Source organism: Nasonia vitripennis (assembly GCF_009193385.2).
Source record: "Nasonia vitripennis strain AsymCx chromosome 4 unlocalized genomic scaffold, Nvit_psr_1.1 chr4_random0004, whole genome shotgun sequence".
In the NCBI taxonomy this organism is placed as follows: domain Eukaryota; kingdom Metazoa; phylum Arthropoda; class Insecta; order Hymenoptera; family Pteromalidae; genus Nasonia; species Nasonia vitripennis.
In genome coordinates this window covers 444,527-462,909 of record NW_022279639.1, presented here as the reverse complement: position 1 = coordinate 462,909, position 18,383 = coordinate 444,527, and the positions used below count along the sequence as shown (strand labels likewise).

The 18,383-nt window shown below is 40.4% G+C and overlaps 2 protein-coding genes across 19 annotated transcripts in view; both read right to left on the bottom strand.

Annotated features, from left to right (window-relative positions):
• The window catches only part of LOC100117353 (kinesin-like protein KIF13A), a 1,179,147-nt gene that overhangs the window by 1,152,535 nt on the left and 8,229 nt on the right, over positions 1 to 18,383 (bottom strand). The window lies entirely within an intron of this gene.
• LOC103317194 lies at positions 14,178 to 16,764 on the bottom strand. Of its 2 annotated transcripts, XM_016986544.3 has the most exons (5): positions 16,162 to 16,762; positions 15,938 to 16,052; positions 15,355 to 15,843; positions 14,781 to 15,282; positions 14,178 to 14,709 (listed from the first exon to the last, which is right to left on the bottom strand). In XM_016986544.3, exons 2-4 carry the CDS (start codon positions 15,986 to 15,988, stop codon positions 14,827 to 14,829), a joined length of 996 nt encoding a protein of 331 aa, XP_016842033.1. In that variant the 5' UTR covers positions 15,989 to 16,052; positions 16,162 to 16,762; the 3' UTR covers positions 14,178 to 14,709; positions 14,781 to 14,826. The 2 variants fall into 2 exon arrangements, with proteins under 2 accessions (XP_016842033.1, XP_016842032.1); XM_016986543.3 differs by having other exon boundaries at positions 15,938 to 16,764.

The following is an 18,383-nucleotide window of genomic DNA, read 5'->3' as shown; positions in this document are numbered from 1 at the left end:
TAATTTTGGCACTACCCAATGTCCGGCAGGATACGTCAAACTGCCTGTGCTTTAATTTTGTAAAGAAAATTGATGTGAAAATAGGAATTAATATTGTATTGATTATTGCGACGAAAATGTGAATTTTAAATTTATTTAAAAATTGACTCTTCTACCGACTTGTTGTGATAGTGACCCGCCTAGCGTGTGTTGTATTTTTCTTATTTCCCCTTTTCCCAAGAAAACTCGACAATTCATTAAATAGAATCCACTCCATAATCACCATTTGAATAAATAAGAGGATATGACATTGGATCTGTGTGTTTACTTATTAAAGGGATAGTAATTGTTTTATGATGTCTTGAATATATAACGATATCACGTTCAATAGGTGGTTGGCCGTCTTCTCCAACAAAAATCAATGCAACTCCATTGCAAGTCGCTTCGTTATGTGTATTTTTATCCAAATTGTTATTTCGTTTTATTGCCATATTAACTGTCCTTGGCTGACGGTTACTATTATTACATCGTTTAATTTCTTCTTCTTCTACCGCATACATCATTTTGTAAGCTTCAGCATAAGGATTAATTTTTCTAAATAAATTATCTAATTGACTTAATAGTTCTAATTTTGTGTCTGAATTACTTTTATTACTTTTTCGTAGAGTTGTTGCCATTTCATAACAGGTACATATACACATCAACTTATTTAAAACAGTTTTTCATTTTTGTAACTTGATTATTGTAATAATCATTGCATACAAACTTACGCATTCACAAAATTTTGAAATTCACCAACACCAACGAAACCACTACATAAACTTTTGCATTTTTCTGACGGAATTGATTTATCGTCTTTTTGAGAACTTGGCCTGCTATCATCATTCATGATAATAGTAATGTTAATAATAATAGTATTATATACTTATTTAACACTTTAACGCACCACGTGTGACTAAAACTAAAAGAATAATGTATTGAGAAAGTATAGAATAAATTCTATAGGACAGAACAACTTACACAATGATACAATACACATATGTCAACAAAGGTACAAATTCTTTGATCTATGCTCCTTAATATGAAAACATAACACAAGATTTTCAAATCAAACTGTATTCATATCGAGTACATAACTGTTATCTTATTCGAAAGTAGTATATGGGCTGGTATGGAGAGACTGGACGTGATCTAGAGTGACGTCACCAGTCCCGTGGCTGGCGCGAGTTGTTTATGTAAACAGAAGCCCATGTTTATATCAACAGTAGCTGATAAGGTTAATAAACATGATTTACGACCGCTACTGTCATAAACAGTCTGTCATCAATGGGTGACTTTTGTTTGTTTATTTATAAATAATTATAAATAATTTTTAAACAAAAGCTATATCACGCATACGATGCCATAAGGTTAATAAACATGATTTACGACCGCTACTGTCATAAACAGTCTGTCATCGATGGGTGACTTGTTTGTTTATTTATAAATAATTATAAATAATTTTTAAACAAAATCTATATCACGCATACGATGCCATAAGGTTAATAAACATGATTTACGACCGCTACTGTCATAAACAGTCTGTCATCGATGGGTGACTTTTATTTGTTTATTTATAAATAATTATAATTAGCAGACTATCTACAGAGCGGATGCTCCAGCAACGTTGAGAGGTAGCAAGCAAACGATGGAGGCTGCGATGATTCTGCTCTCGTTCGGCTACGAGCCAGCTCCCGAGTTTGGTCCTATGAGAACCGAGGTTTTCGAGGGCTTTGCGACTCGGGATGAGACCGCTGAGGAAGTTGCGATGAATCTGTATGCACGCTTTGATCAATACAGCTCGTTCGACCGTCGTATTAATGAAAGTAAGAGACATTTTTTTTAACTTTTAAATTTTCTTAAAAACTTATTATTACTAACAATAATAATTTTTTAAGTTATCAGACGTCGTGTGAACGAAGGCATGGAACCTTGTCTGGATGCAAATCCAGAAAAGGACGCGGCTATGGTTTTTCAAGCTGCTGCGCTACGAATCGTGAATAACGGTCGTGCGCAGGAAGTACGTTGGTTAAACAACTTGCTTGAAAAATCAGCTGACGAGTTATTTTCTATGACTGCATTCGAGATGGCCGAGTTGTTCAGCGATATAATTCAATGCTACAACGGTCGTACGGAAGAATAAAGGCTCGCTTCTTTGCAGTCGACGATGATAATGTCAGCAGCAGCGAGGAAGAGGGCCCACCATCGCCGGAAATATCATCGGACTCTTCAACAGCGCTGAGCCCTACATTGTCGATGCTGCAGGAGGTCGGGTTCTACGATGCGGGTCACCCGATCATCGATGACAGCACAGCGGGCGGCATATCGCAGGTAGGCGGCGGCGGTGACGGCGGCGATACCTCGAGCGAAGAGGCACCGTCGCCGAACAATAGTATTGTAAGCGGTTCTGCTGAAGCTTCTGATTCGAATCGGGAGGAGGAGGAGGAAGCTCGTGACGATGAGCGTTATCGTCGCTTCGAAATTATCGCGAATACGGTGCATCGCGTACGGAAATTCCGTACAGACGCTCGCCGTCTGACGCTACGGATTAAAACACCGCCGCGTGGGACCAACATGCTCAGCTGGGTTGAGTTAGCAATACGTGACATTTCCGAGTATTTGCTAACTCTAATCAAAAGCGGAAGCGATCGCGTCGGTGTTTCAATCTCTAGCGAATATTTCGCAAACGGGTCAGCCGGGCTTTCGTATCGTCTCGCGAGCGCGCTTACTGGCGATGATTTATGGTCTGTGGTGTCTGGACTCGTTCAAAGCAACGCAAATTTTCGAGTCGACGAGTCATTTACCGTTTGTTTGACCGTCGTAGAGATGCCTGTAGGTGCATGTGGCTCTCGACGGAAAAGCTTGACCATCGACAGCGTTTCTCAACGGTCCATCATTCAGATCGGCTATCGTGACAATCTCTGTCTGCCGAGAGCGCCCGTTGTAGGCGAGGCGTAAAATTGTGCCAGGATGCCGGTGTTCTCGTACCTCGCGAAGGTTGCGGTGTACGAGAGCTTCGTCAATTCCAGCATTATTTTACTGCTCGTGGTACAGCTTTAGTTGCTTACGAGAAAGACTCGATGGGCAGCGGTGAAGCATCATTTTTTGACGGACGCTGCGATGCCTGCACAACCGTAATATTTTTGCTCTACTCCGAGCTTCATTACGACGTGATCGTCAATATTTTTGGAGCTGCGAAGGCAACATTTTTCTGTACTTTTTGCAATCGCGGCTACAGTAATATCGAGGATCACAACTGTAAGTAGCTGTGTTCGCGCTGCTGCGTCTCGCCACCCTGTAGCGAGAACGAAGCTTTGCAAAAATGCGCATCGTGCAATCGCAGTTTTTTCGGCGATATATGTTTTCGCAACCATTCGGTTGCGGGATCATACAAAGCGAAGCACAAGCGATTGTGCTGCAGATTTGTCTTACCTGCTGCAAAAGCGTGAACCAGCAGCGCGGTAAGCACGAGTGCGGCAAAAATTGATGTCGACATTGCAAGTCGACACACGATTATAATCAACACTGTTTTATACGGCCGAAAAAAAAATGATGCTTCAGCGAAAAAATATCTTTATGTTTTCTACGATCTGGAAACGATGCAAGAAGCATCATATCGAGGCAATGAAAGCATAAAGATGCACGTCCCGAATGTCTGCGTTGCACAGCAAGTCTGCACGGAGTGCATAAGTTCTGACGACATTTCAGAATGGTGTCCCTCGTGCGGTGTGCGGGAGCATATATTTACCGAAGATCCCGTTGGTCAGCTGCTACAGCTTGTAGCACGCGACAAAACGGACTTTGAAAATATAATATGCATCACGCACAACGCACGAGGGTACGATGCGCAATTCGTTTAACGACGGCTTGTCGAACGTAAAATAAATTGCGCGCCAAGCATCATACTGAATGGTCAGAAAATACTGTGCATCCGGTATGGACGCACAAAGTTCATCGATAGTCTCAGCTATTTTCAAATGAAGTTGGCCGCGTTGCCTGCTACATTTGGTTTAGGTGAAACTACGGAAAAAGGCTGTTTTCCACACCTTTTTAACACCTCGGCTAACGCCGAATACCGTGGCGCCATACCAGATGCGCACTATTATTCGCCCGACACTATGTCGTCGAGCGAGTGCGAGCAGTTCTTGCTGTGGCACAGCAAGATGCGTGCAGCGAACGCAGTATTCGATTTCAGCAAGGAAATCGTCGACTACTGTCGCATGGATGTGACGATTCTGCGTCGCGCGTGTGTGGCTTTCAGAAAAATTTTTCTCGAGGTCGGAGACACGGACCCGTTTGTAGTGGCTACTACAATCGCGTCCGCGTGCTCTCATCTCTATAGAAAAAATTTCTTAAAGCCACAGACTATAGGAATAGTGCCTAGGGGCGGGTATCGGCGCGCCGACAAGCACTCCCAAAAAGCCATCGAGTGGCTGCTGCAGTGCGAGCGAGAGATCGGTCGCGAAATCGTGAATGCAGGCAGAGCGCGCGAATATCGGCTTCCCGAGGGATTTTTGGTCGACGGATTCTTACCATCTACCAATCCAGCAGAAAATCCCATTGTTTTTGAATACCAGGGCTGCTATACGTATGGTTGCCCTGAATGTTTCAAAAACAATCGCAACAAGCCGAATGCCTGGGGTCGTACTTTCGACGCGTTGCTCGAGAGTACACGCGCTAAATCGCGCAGATCCAACAGCTCGGTTACGAGACGCGCGAAATTTGGGAGTGCGAGTTTGACAGAGTCAAGCATGAAAACCCCGAAATCGCCAAGTACGAGTCGGAGCATCCGCTCATCAGCAAAATAACGCTTAATCCTCGTGACGCGTTCTTCGGCGGACGGACCGAAAATTTCGTCGCAGTTTACGAAGCTAAGCCAAGCGAGCATATTCTGTATACAGATATATGCTCGCTGTATCCTTACGTTTGTAAACGAGGCAGATTTCCGCTCGGTCATCCAAAGGTTTACGTCGGCGAGGAATCTGATGAGCTGACGGGTGGCAATCTCAACAATTTTTCGGCCATAGATGGGCTGGTAAAATGTAAGGTTTTACCGCCGAGAAAATTGTATCAGCCTCTTTTGCCGATAAAAATGCAGGGCAAGCTTCTCTTCGCACTGTGTCGTACATGCTGCGAAGAGATGCGGCAGAGCGATTGTTGCCACTCGGATGCGAGTCAGCGAGAGTTCAGCGGAACCTGGGTGGCGGATGAGCTGCGAAAAGCCATGGAACTCGGATCTACTATAACTGAAATATTCGTCATATGGCAGTATAATATGACCGAGTACGATCCGCTCACAGGTGAAGGAGGACTTTTCGCTGGCTACATCGACACTTTCTTGCTATTAAAGCAGGAAGCATCGGGGTTTCCAACTTGGTGCGTTGACGCGGAATCGAAAGCGTTCGCGAGTATCGCGAAAATGAGGGGATATTGCTTGATCTGGAAAAATCGCGAAAAACCCTGGCCTGCGCACTGTTACGAAGCTCTGTCTGAACTCTTTCTGAGGTAAGTTCAGACAGCGCGATAATTTAAAACAGACGGTGATCGTCAAGGAGCGCGAAGACCTCCTTAAACTTCTAACGGCCGAGGATAAAGAGGTCTTGAGTCTCCTGCTGATCAACGAGGAGTTGATGTACGCGAGCTGGCAGTACATCGACGAAGCTGTGGAGTCTACTCCACATACGAACGTAGTTATAGCAGCCTACACAACTCTGGCCCGCTTGAAACTATTTTCGTATTTGGAGAAGCTCGGCAAGTGAACGCTGTACTGCAACACTGATTCGTGCATATTTGTGTGCAACGAAAACGCACAAGAATACAGGCCCCCGTTAGGCTCGTTGCTCGGCGATATGACCAACGAGCTCGACGAAGGGACTTATATTACGAGCTTCCTCTCGGGTGGTCCGAAATTTTACGGCTACAGAACCGTGAATTCGAGAACTGGCGAGGTATCCGAAAAATGTAGAGTCAAGGGTATCTCGCTAAATTTCTCGAATTCTTTGAGAATAAATTATCCTAGCATTAAGAGTATGATTGAAAATTATTTTAAGCTTGATGAAGAGAATGAATACATTAATCTTAAGTTTAATTCTATTAAAAGATTGTCAGATCACACTGTCGTCACGCGAGAAGAGGTCAAATCGTGTAGCATAGTTCTAAAAAAGCGTAGGTATTTTACTCCCGGGTTATCGCTCCCGTACGGTTACAAAAGTTAAGTATAGTATGTAAGTTGTTTGTGAATAAATAAAAGTAAATTTAAGAACCTCGTTTTTGTATTAGTTTTTAAGTAATATAAATTGTTCTGCGTTATGTTTAATATATTTATAATAAAAATAAAAGTATTTTAAACTTTTTCTTGTAATTATAACATCCTTCTCTCTCCTTTACCCACTCATCATCGCACGCTTATAGGCGAGCCGTACATGCACGCGTATAGACGGCTCGTCCGCGGATGATACTCGTAGCCGCTAATATACGCTTATAAGCTGCCCGCGTGAGTATACGCTTATAAGCGGCCCGCGAGAGTACACGCGTATACGTGGCCCGCGTCACAGGAGCTGGAAAAAGCTGGTTTCTGAAAAAATTGATCGAGCATCTGCCGGAGATGTGCGATGCTCGCTTCGACAGGGTTCTGCTCTACTATACCGAGTGGCAAGAGACGTACCGCAGTGAATTCAAAGTTGGCGGGAGTGCTGCTATACCTATCGAGTTTCGAGAGGGACTTCCGCAGCGCAGCGATTAATCCGTGGATACGGGAAAGAAAAAATTACTGATTCTCGACGACTTGATGCGAGAATCATCGAACGATATAGTTCTGGATTTGTTCTCGCGTTCGTCTCATCATTTGAATTTGTCGGTCTTTCTGCTGACGCAGAATATTTTTCACCGGGGAAAGTCTCAGCGCGCCATAAGTTTAAATTTAAAGTATCTTGTTATATTTAAAAACCCTCGCGACAGAGCTCAGATTCGGCATCTCGCGCGACAAATTTATCCGGAAGATCCGAGGTTTCTGCAGGAGGCTTACATAGACGCTACGCGCGGACCTCACTCGTATCTTTTTCTTGATCTAACTCAAGCAGCCGTGGACGAGTATAGTGTTCGCACGTGTATATTACCAAGCGACGATATTCAGTACGCCTACGTGCCGAAATTCGATAAAAAGTAAAAATACAAAATAGGTGTGCAGAGCTCTCGGCATAGACAGTAGGCGAGAAGCTATGGCGCCAACAATATCGAATAGAAACAGGCTGGCTGTTGTATACCCCGGGCTGCGCTTGACACTAAGCATTTCAACAGAAAACGAGTAGCTGTACTGAACGCTCTTTGTCACACGGACGGCCAACAACGTACGGTTCTTTTACGCACAGCCAACAAGAGACTCGTGCGTTGCATATGCGAATGCGCTTTGAATATCTTGCAAGGTGTGACCAAAATCAAAGACTCGCATAAACGACGACTCAAAAAGTACAAAAACGTGCTGAGAAAATTGACGATTTGCAATAATAAGAAATCTGTCAGCGATTGGCAGAAAAAGAAACGAGTTCTCGTACAGCACGGTGGTGCTTTGTTGCCGCTTCTACTCGCACCTATTATCGGGGCTCTTGTCTCGAAGTTATTTAATTCAAAGTCAGCAGCAGTGGAAGACTAAAATGGATCGTGCGAGAAAAATGATTATCGTGCCCGAAGATATGTTTTCGCGCATGCAAAACGTTCAGCCAGCAGCAGCACCGCCAGTAGTAAACGAGTCGTGTGAAAACTCTGTTCAAACGTGCGGCGACAGTCTCTCGAGACTCGATTCCGAGATGCACACAATTCTACATTCGAATAAATTTACAGATGAGCGTGAAAAATGTCAAAACTATTTACAAGTACTGTGGCGATATCTGTTTTTCAAAGATTCCGAACGTCACGCTGAACACGATTACGAGCGCGACGTCGACGAAATAGAGGCCACATCGGCACCAATGACTGAAGAAATTATACTCGACAGCGTGCTCAAGAGTTACGCTCAAAAAACGCGCCTTCTGCTGAAACACTGGATAACCGTTGCCGACGATCGTCTCAAGTGGGATAGCACTGGCAGAGTCAGTATAGACGGCCGGCCGATACAAGATTCCAACATTATAGAACTGATTAGCGACGTTGTCGCACGCAGGAAAAAAATACTGGATCAGTCGGAAGTGCCCATCGGCCGTTTACCTTTCGCCAAATTCATCAAAACAGTCGACACGCCGATAAAGCTGATTGGAAACCCGGAAATAGTGAAAATTGGTAAAAATTTGACAGAGCCGAATAATACAGCGAAACGACGACTGCCTAGTAAAGAGAGCATCGACGCGTTGATGGAAATACACAACTGTAGCAGCAGCAGCAGCAGCGAATCACCGGCATCGCCTGCTTTGACGAGAAATAGAGCAAAGAACAAGTGACTACGCCTTGCAAACTTTTAAGCATGGCGTCGTCGTCGTCGTACGAGCAGCAATACTACGATGTCTCGCACGAGGCTGGTTACGCGGGTGGGCGCAAACTCGTGCGTGTAAATCAAAGGCAAATTATTTAGCGCGGCTGACACGCGGGAGAAAGAACGTATAAACGAGTGGCTTAGTAATCAAGACGCCTATACTCTTCACAGACCCGTTAAGCGTAAATTTCCGCGATTAAGTTACAACGTGAGCAACATTGACGACGTATGGGAGTGCGATTTGCTTCAATTAACCACGATCAAAGAGCACAACGACGGATACTGTTACCTACTCATAGTGATGGATGTATTGAGTAAACTCGCGTGGCTGGAGCCTCTACGCGATAAAACTACAGCCAACGTCACCGCAGCCTTCGGACGAATACTTGAACGCAGCAACGGTCGCGTCCCGATACTCATACAATCCGACAAGGGTAAGGAGTTTGTAGGCTCAACGTTTCAGGAATTTTTGAAAAAACGCGACATCAAATTCCGTACAGCTCGAAACCCCGATATCAAAGCAGCTATGATGGAAAGACTAAACCGTACTATACGCGAACGAATGTATCGATACTTTTCTCACAATAACACGCAACGTTACATCGACATGGTGCAGAAAATCATCGAGGCTTACAATCATACGTAACACAGCGGTACAAAGATGCGCCCCTGTGACGTGAGCATCTACAATGCTGCGAAAGCGCGCAAAAATTTAGCGAAAAGAGCTCGTTTGCAATCGACTTACAAGAATCGCGAAAAGATGGCGTCAGGTGTAATCAATAAATACAAGCCCGGATCTTACGTACGCATTAGTCGCACGAAAAATACTTTCGAGAAGGGATACGAAAAAAACTTTAGCGAGGAAGTTTTCAAGATTAAGCGCACATCCAACAGAAATCAGTTACCAACGTTTATCCTGGAAGATTTGAACGGCGAGGAAATTGACGGCTTTTTCTATCTCGAGGAGCTCGCTCACGTTGGCACGAAATGCATGTCAGACGCTGCTGAGTAATTCAAAATAGAACGCGTAATTCGTACAAAGGGTCGTGGCTCGAAGAAGCAGCTACTCGTCAAGTGGGCTGGCTATCCGGACAAATTCAACTCGTGGATCAAAGCCTCTGAAGTACAAAAAATTGAAAAATGGACCAGAACTATTTTTACCTAGTTCTGCCTAGCAACAGCAGTATGACGTACTACAACAAAAAGGCCACCAGCTGCTTTACAACGCAGCTCTCGCGCGAGCTCAGACTCAGCGGGAATTGGTCCGTTGCGCTCGTCGAAATGCACGTGCCGAGTACTGTCACGCACATTCAAGAATCGGACGCCTTTTACACGTTTAAACAGTTGGAAAAGGCAAAGCAGGGAACGCATTTTTTTCCGCACGGTATTTACGACAAGATCGAGCAACTAGCCAACGAAATAAATAAATCAGCCGCCATTCACGATCACCTGCGTCTCGAAGTTGCACCCTTTCAAAAGGGCAGTACTACATGCTACAGCGCAAGTGTGCCTGCGTTGATCAGCATCAGACAACGTTTAACGAAAAAATTTGCCGTATTTTCGGTTTCGAAGATTCCGAGACTCGGCGAAAAAACGGCACCGAGTTATTCCCGATCAGCTCTACATGTACACGGATGTATGCGAGCCACACACTGTAGGCGACACTCAAGCTGCCCTACTGCGTATATTTTCCGTGGATAGTGCAAAGTACAAATTCGGCAGTAATATCGTGAGACATTTTGCACCTGCTCATTATATTCCGCTTTTACATCACAGTTTCCGCTCGATTGTCATAGATATAAGGGATCAGCACGGAGTGCGAATACCATTCGAATATGGAACGCTGACGGTTACGCTTCACTTTAAACGTAATCGCTAGAGAGAGAGAGAGAGAGAGAGAGAGAGAGAGAGAGGGGGGGGGGGGAGAGGGAGAGAGGGAGAGAGAGAGAGAGAGAGAGAGAGAGCAACGCTATGTCAAGATGAGTTACTACATACGCTACTACAACGAGCAGATAGGCGGTGAGACACATCTATTCCGGTTCAACGTATCAGCGCGAACGAGGTGTAGGTGCGTGGCTCGGAGGTTTATTTCGCAAAATTCTTTCGTACATCGCTTCCGGTACCAGAGCTGTGGGCAAAGAGGCTGTGCGGGCAGGCGTCAACGTGTTGGACGACGTTGCAAACAACGGCTCGAATTTCAAGGAGGCGTTCAAATATTGTACTAAAGAGTCTGGAAACAAATTGAAGAAAAAAAGCCATGCGCAAGCGTTATCGAAAACCACGGCTAAATATCCCATAACGAGAGTCGAAGTTAAGTCGTTTACTCTTCACTCGGGAATATTGGGCGATTCGATCGACAACGTTATACATGGTCAGCTGCCGAAGAGAATAATCTTGGGCTTTGTGGAAAACAAAGCATTCAACGGAAACCGCGCCTTAATGGCCGTTTCTAGAAAGAACTGCGACTCGTTGACGCTCGCTCTTTGTCCCATTCTTTATAAAGGTATCGTGGCGCAGTCGCCAGCCATCAGTCGTAAGAACACTCTCGTCAAGTAGATCTCGTGTGTAAAAAATATTTGCAATGGATTCAGCAGCACCAAGTGCCGAGTCTTGGAAAAATAAGCCGATCTCCTGCAACTTGTTGTACTCGACGACGTACGCGCTCAACAAATCAAACTGCAAGCCTACAACCATAGGCCTGGAGTATTACGGCGGTTACTACAGAGCAGTGTTAAAAATTTGTGCCAATGGATCGCCAGCCAAGTATGTGACACTCGAAACACAGCTGGGAAGTGATCAAAGATCAGATGGAGGCTATGGATGCATATCTGAATCACTCCTTCACGTTCTACCAGGATTTTGGAAATCCTAGCAAGAGACCTAGACAACCCACAACGGTCAGCAGTTCATCAGCAGTGTCGGCGGCGGTGGCCATGACGAGGAAGCACAACAGCATCCACCTGCACAGCCTACGTGCAAGAAGCAGAAAAAGTACGAGAGTCCGCCTAGTGTAATTATGCATCAACAAACGTTCGCTGGCTTAAGACAGGTAAAAGAGTGCATCGATTTGCGTTTTAAACAGCTCGACGAGCTTTCGGGATTAGTTAATCGCGGCGTGGACTCAATTTTAGATTATATAAAAGACGCTTTGAAAAGAGAAGAGGGTGAACTATGTCGTGAAATTCTGAAAAATGTAAACTCGTTCAAACAATATTACGCCCTTCATAAATATAAAATCGACGAAATTGTTAAGACAAACAACATGTATTCAATTTTTGCTGTTTTATTAAATAAATATAAGATTGTATCAAACAAAAATTTCTCTATTTTAATGTGTACAAATCCCATCAATAAACCCCAAAGCTGAAATTTAGAGTAGGCTTTGTGGCACCGTGTAGTAGGAAATCATACAGGTTACATATTGTTACAGCGCAGAAAGGATCAGAGCCGGCGCTAGGGCAATAAAAGCCAAACAGCAGGTATACGCGAGCGACAGGTAGACGGTGGCTTTGGCGGACGCTCGCGAGTATGGCGTAGAGAGGGGAGAGAGAGAGAAGCGGGTCCGGTACAGCAGAGGCGGGAGCCACCGCGCCAGAGCTCACGGGCTACTATAGTGTAAAAGGAGAGGGGGCTACGGGCTGGTATAGCGGGAGTCGCGCACGTGTGTTCGAGCTCGGGGTCGGTATAGAGTAGACAGCGAAACAGAGAGAGAGAGAGAGAGAGAGAGAGAGAGAGTCGCGCTCGGATCTGCTTGAGTAAAAGGGGGAGGGCTGGCATCATATGCGTGATATAGCTTTTGTTTAAAAATTAATTATAATTATTTATAAATAAACAAATAAAAGTCACCCATCGATGACAGACTGTTTATGACAGTAGCGGTCGTAAATCATGTTTATTAACCTTATGGCATCGTATGCGTGATATAGCTTTTGTTTAAAAATTATTTATAATTATTTATAAATAAACAAGCAAAAGTCACCCATCGATGACAGACTGTTTATGACAGTAGCGGTCGTAAATCATGTTTATTAACCTTATCAGCTACTGTTGATATAAACATGGGCTTCTGTTTACATAAACAACTCGCGCCAGCCACGGGACTGGTGACGTCACTCTAAACCACGCCCAGTCTCTCCATACCAGCCCATATACTACTTTCGAATTATGACACAAATTAATAATTAAACTAAAAATCTTCTAACGAGATAACTTATTTTTTAAATCTTAATTTCATAAATATTGCAAATAAATGTATCAAAAAATCAATCAATATAATGCGTATATATATATATATATATATATATATATATGTGTGTGTGTGTGTGCGTATTAATTTATCATTTAATTATTTATTTATAATTCGTTTATTATTGACAAAAAATATGTATATATGTATAATATGTAATACATACGAAGCTACTTATGTTCTTGTATATTGTTTACCTCATTTAAAAAACTTCTTCTAAATTATTTTTTCATAAAAGAAAATTTATTCTAATATCCTGGTTGAAATAATCAGCTATGCCATATTATGTCAAACTATGTCAAACAATATTGTATGATCAGAATTGATCGGTTCTAATATTGTTGTTCTAAACTTAACCGTGTTTAAAAAATTGTTGACTAATTATTCACCACTGCATTTAAAGGGCAGACAAAGTATCTTGAGAAACATTACTTCGGTTCATCAGTTATTGGTTTTGCTTCCTCCTAAGAAAAAGCTTTGTAATATTTAGTAAAATTTTCAGTTTCGCTGAAACTTTGTAGAAACGCATTTGGAGATGTTTGGAGTACGAATCATACGTTTTCAGAAAATGTCCCTGCGGATGGCTGTGTGTGTGTCCGTTTTCTGATTCTTAATTTAGGAAATTTTTTTACGATTCTGACCATTTTATGGTCATATAGCCATTTTTTGATTTTTGAAAAAATATTTTTGCTTTTTTTTATAATACGATCTATACAATATATTCAACAATAGTGTATCTAAAAGAGCATAAAATTGCCTACTTTTTCCCGCAAGATTTTCCAGATTGACCGTTTCGTTCAATTTTTATGATAAAAATTTTAAATTATTTTGATGACTAGTTTTCAAGCTAACAATCGAAAACTTAAAAAATGGGTTTTTCTATGTTGTACGATTACGGGAGTAAAAAGGCTTTAATTAAGTTGAAAATTTTGAAAAATATCGACCTTCTGATCACCTCGGATAGGTTCTTTTCGCAGCTTATAAAACCGTTTAGTTTATAAGATATCAGAATTCAAATTCTTTGCCTCTCACCCTGTATACTCTGCATAACTAAAAATTACTATTTCTGTTAAACCTTATAACTCGCTAACTAAAGTTCAGAATGTTTTAAGACAATTAACGATTTTATGATGTTATGAGGACCCTATAGTATTTAAAATATTGAGGTTTAAATTTTTTCATGAAAATTATACGATTTGATATTGTGACGGGTGCTCCTTATTTTATTTTTATCCAAAATAGACATGTATAATGCGAACAAAGTGACTGTTGTGGACACGCCGCCAGGGGTCGTCCGGTATTTCTCACTCGCAAGCACAAAGAATCTATAATGGTCGGTATAGAAGGCCGTTTAAGTTACTATACTAACCAATTAATCGTATAAGATACGTGCGAATATAATCCATTAAGGTAGTAAGTACTAACCATACTGTGGTAGTCAAACAAGTCCACTTTTTATATTTTGTTTATTTGCGAGATACACAATAATAGAAGTTGCATAAATTAAGTTACATTAAATAATGATTAAATATTCTCATCAAACAATTTTATTTACCGTAATTATCAATAAAAAGTTTCAGACAGAAGCTGATTTGACTCATTTTTCTGAGGTTAAGTGTACATTTTTGAACTTTTATTTGTTTATTACTACGCTCACACGTTCCAAGTTTACATTTTTGAGGTATCAATATATTCGTTACATGTTTATGTACTAATTTGCAAAGTTTGGGTAAATTCTGAACGGTCAGTTTTGTGAAATCAAGCAATTACTCGAAAAGTGCAGATTTTCGCAAATTGAAATGTTTATAACTTTTGTCACAAGTTCCAAACCTTCACCAAATTTTAACTGAGTGTTTATCTTATCAATATCTAACAGCATACCAAATTTTATCAAATTCTGAACGGTCAATCACTTTTGGATAGTACTAGACAATATGCATATACAAGTAGTGGGTGTACATATAGTACAAACGAAAATATATATCTGAAAGATAAATATAAAATATATAAAATCTTAATCATTTGATATATGCAGTAAACGTTTTTTTCACAAACCTATTTTTCTCCGGTACACACAAATGGAGTAGACTCTTTTGGCTTCTTAGATAGATTTGCGCAGTGAAAGTGGAACCACAGCATGCATACATCGCATTAAAACAGTTCGTAGTTCTCCAATGTCTTCAGAGAATTTTCCACAAGTGTAGGCATTCGACTTAACCTTTGTATTTATTACTTTTTTTAGTTTTTTGAATGCCTTATCCTCAAAATGCTCTTTCAAAAGATCAACATTTACTTCTTTATCTAAGAAATGTTGTATAAAGCTATCTATGTCATTGAGATCAGAAGTTTTTAATCGGTAAACACCATCTAGAACATTTTCAATTTGTCCTGGTAATAATTTCATCCACTCTAACATGGTATATTTTTGTTCCTCCAAATTATTATTTAAATTTTTAATAGTTGTTTTAGCATTTAAAAATATTTTTGATTCTTGATCTCTTATCAAGTATAAATGCTGTCTTAACGTCGAAATAATCTTATCAAGTTCCTGATCGTTCTATATAAATAAAACAAATGAATAAAAAATTAAGTCGCTTATATTTTCATCCTTCAGAGAATTATTACATACCTTGAATTTTTCACAATGCCCCAAGGTCGAGGACTCTATCAAAGAGCTTTCAACGTTGTATTGTTCCATTGTTGGAGATTCTGGTTCTTCAAAATCATTATTCCCTTGGTGTGCAGATTCAATATTCTCTTGTTCTTCGTCAATGGTACTTTCGTGTACTTTAACATTTGCTTTTTTCGTATACATTGTTATATTTTCATCCAAAGTAGAATCATTAACAAAATTGTGATCTTGCAGGTTAGGTTGTTCAAATGGTAATGAATCTTGCGTAACAGTTTCAACATTGTATTGCATTAATGAAGATTCTGGCTTTTGAGTATGCTGTTCCTTTCTCACCATCTGTTCATTAACATTTTTCTTAACTACATCATCAGCAGATTCTTTCTCTTGAATATGCACATCCATTCTCACCATTTCTTCAGTTTTCTTAAGTACTTCATCATTGGCAACACTTCCTGCATTGTTTTGTTTTTTTATTGAAGATAGTTCCTAGAAAAGTTTTGATTTAGTATATAATAATAAATGTAAATATTCAATAGATTCAAATAATTTAAATGCAATTATTTAGATTAAATTTGTTTACATCATTTGTCCACTGCTTGGGCATGTGATCATGCGTGTGTTCAACATACATTATTATGAAACAATTCTCTTGCAAAATAGCACGTACTTCAGCCTTACAGTCAGTCTTCTTACTCCTTTTTGAGAACATGCACAAGAAATACCATGGCAATTATTATTACAGATTACAGTAGTATTACAGATTAAGGCATAGAAATAAATAGTAGAATTATATATATAACTTACGGCACTGTTCTTTTGTCTTTTCCCCGCGATCTAAATATTCCCTCACATTTGAACGTGACAGACGTGTACCGATATTTTTCAGTCACTTGACCAGAACTGTGTGCAATTTTATACAGTGTTAAATTTCTCTTCTAAGTTGTGTATCTCGAAGAAAAGTTTGTCATATAATTCATATTCGTCTCCCGCCTGAATAAGGCCCTCCATTACCTCCATTATATAGGTTATTATTTTATAGGATAACACAGAGGAACACAAACTTATTCTAAAACGATGGAAAATTATCTTTTCTCGAAAAATGTTTAGTCTTTTTACAAGAGATAAATAATTATCGTTCTTTTTGATCGCAGTCACTATCTTTAGTCCTATCACGAACGTGCACGAACAGGAACGAGTCCAAGAGCGCATGGGTTACCAACATACTTACGGTTAAGGCGAATACTTATATATCCCACTGACACGGCGTTAAGGTATCTAGGTTGAAAGAAGCTGCATGAAGATGAACTATTATAATTGACTAGTGATTCGTTAAACATCCCATAAGTGTGGTGAATGTGGTTATTCTTGTTTTATAAAATATAATTGTATTCATAGCAAAGTTTCCAGGTAGGTTTTAGAAATTATTTAGATTTTAAGTAATATAAAATATTACAATAACCTCCATAGCGTTCATAACTTTTATATACATTTTCATATAGTGCTTTTTTAAATATTTGGAATAGATTTCGAACATCACTCAACATGTACAGTACAGTTAATTGATAATGCATATTTTTTATATTTTCTTATAATATTAAAATTTTGGTTTTAGACAAATGGTTGAACTAATATCTTTCGAGGTGGGACAAACTTTCCACAGCTTTGAAGAGTTAAAGAAAAAAATTGATGATTATGGACAACAAGAAAAGGAAATATTCCGTATTCTATGGTGTGGGGTATTCCACCCAACAAATGAAAAACACGTTAGAACCTATCCAAATTTTAATAAGATGTTAAGATATTTTAGACTTACTTACAAATGCAAATTGGGTGATGACTTCAGGTCTCGGCGAGAAGGTAAACGTGCTACAAGGTAAGTTCACTTTCAAATTTGTGAGTCATGTATTTTGTTTTTTTAATACGACTGCTATTATATTATTATAAGAAGCGAGTTTTATTTAAAAAAATGAATTTATGGTAGTTTTGTTACAGTACATGTAGACTTGGATGCAAGGCATTTATAAAATTTAATTTAAGCAAAGATAACTGTGTCACGGAACTCAATTTAAGGCATAATAACCACAATCAGACAAAGTTAATAATTGTAAAAGATTATGAAAACAAAGAATTTTCTGTATGATTAGTTATATTATGTTTATCATTGTTATTTACAGGCCTTTTTTCATATGCTACCGGAAAATAGGTTAAACCTACCAGATGTTGTATTAAATGATATAAAAGAAAAGTTAAATGTCAGTGTTAAGTACATGTGTGCAAGTATATGCGAAGCGTCGAAGTGCGCCTGCGCGCGCACAGAAGTAGCGAGCGACGAGAACGAAGCCGCGAGCTCGTGCCGAGTCTAACCTACGAGCAGCGTCACAGCGTGTACATGGCCGTTACTCCGAATAGAACGTCTCAAAAGGTGTATTAGGAGCATCGTCTGAATAAAGAGGCATCACAGCATATTCATCTATGTCGACCTTTTCTTCTCCTTCCCTAACCCTCAAGTATCATGTTCAAATACAACAAAATTGGCGACGAGGACGGTAGGAATTGAGAAATACATACAATCACAAGAAAATTACTCTACGAAGCAGCTCCACGAGGCTACCTACATACAAACGTACAACACGCAATACATTGTACCATGGGAGAAACTACAACTACAACATCTGCAGGTACAACTACTACAACTACTACAATAGCTAACACTACAGCGGCCTTACGAATAGATAATTACGTACACGGAGAAATGAAGTGGGATAGATGGATACGAAAACTAGAAATTGGATTTATGTACCACGCCATAGATGAGTCAAGAAAAGCGACATGTTTGCTATTTCATTTTGGAGACAAGGCTTTTGATAGCCTGTGCGACTTTCTGAACGGCGTAAAACCAATAACACTTCAATATCCGGAACTTAAAGAAAAATTGAAAGATTTATTTTCGCCAAAAGTGATCGAAATCTCTGAAAATTTCAAGTTAAGTAATAGAAAACAATTACCGGGTGAGGATATTAAGACGT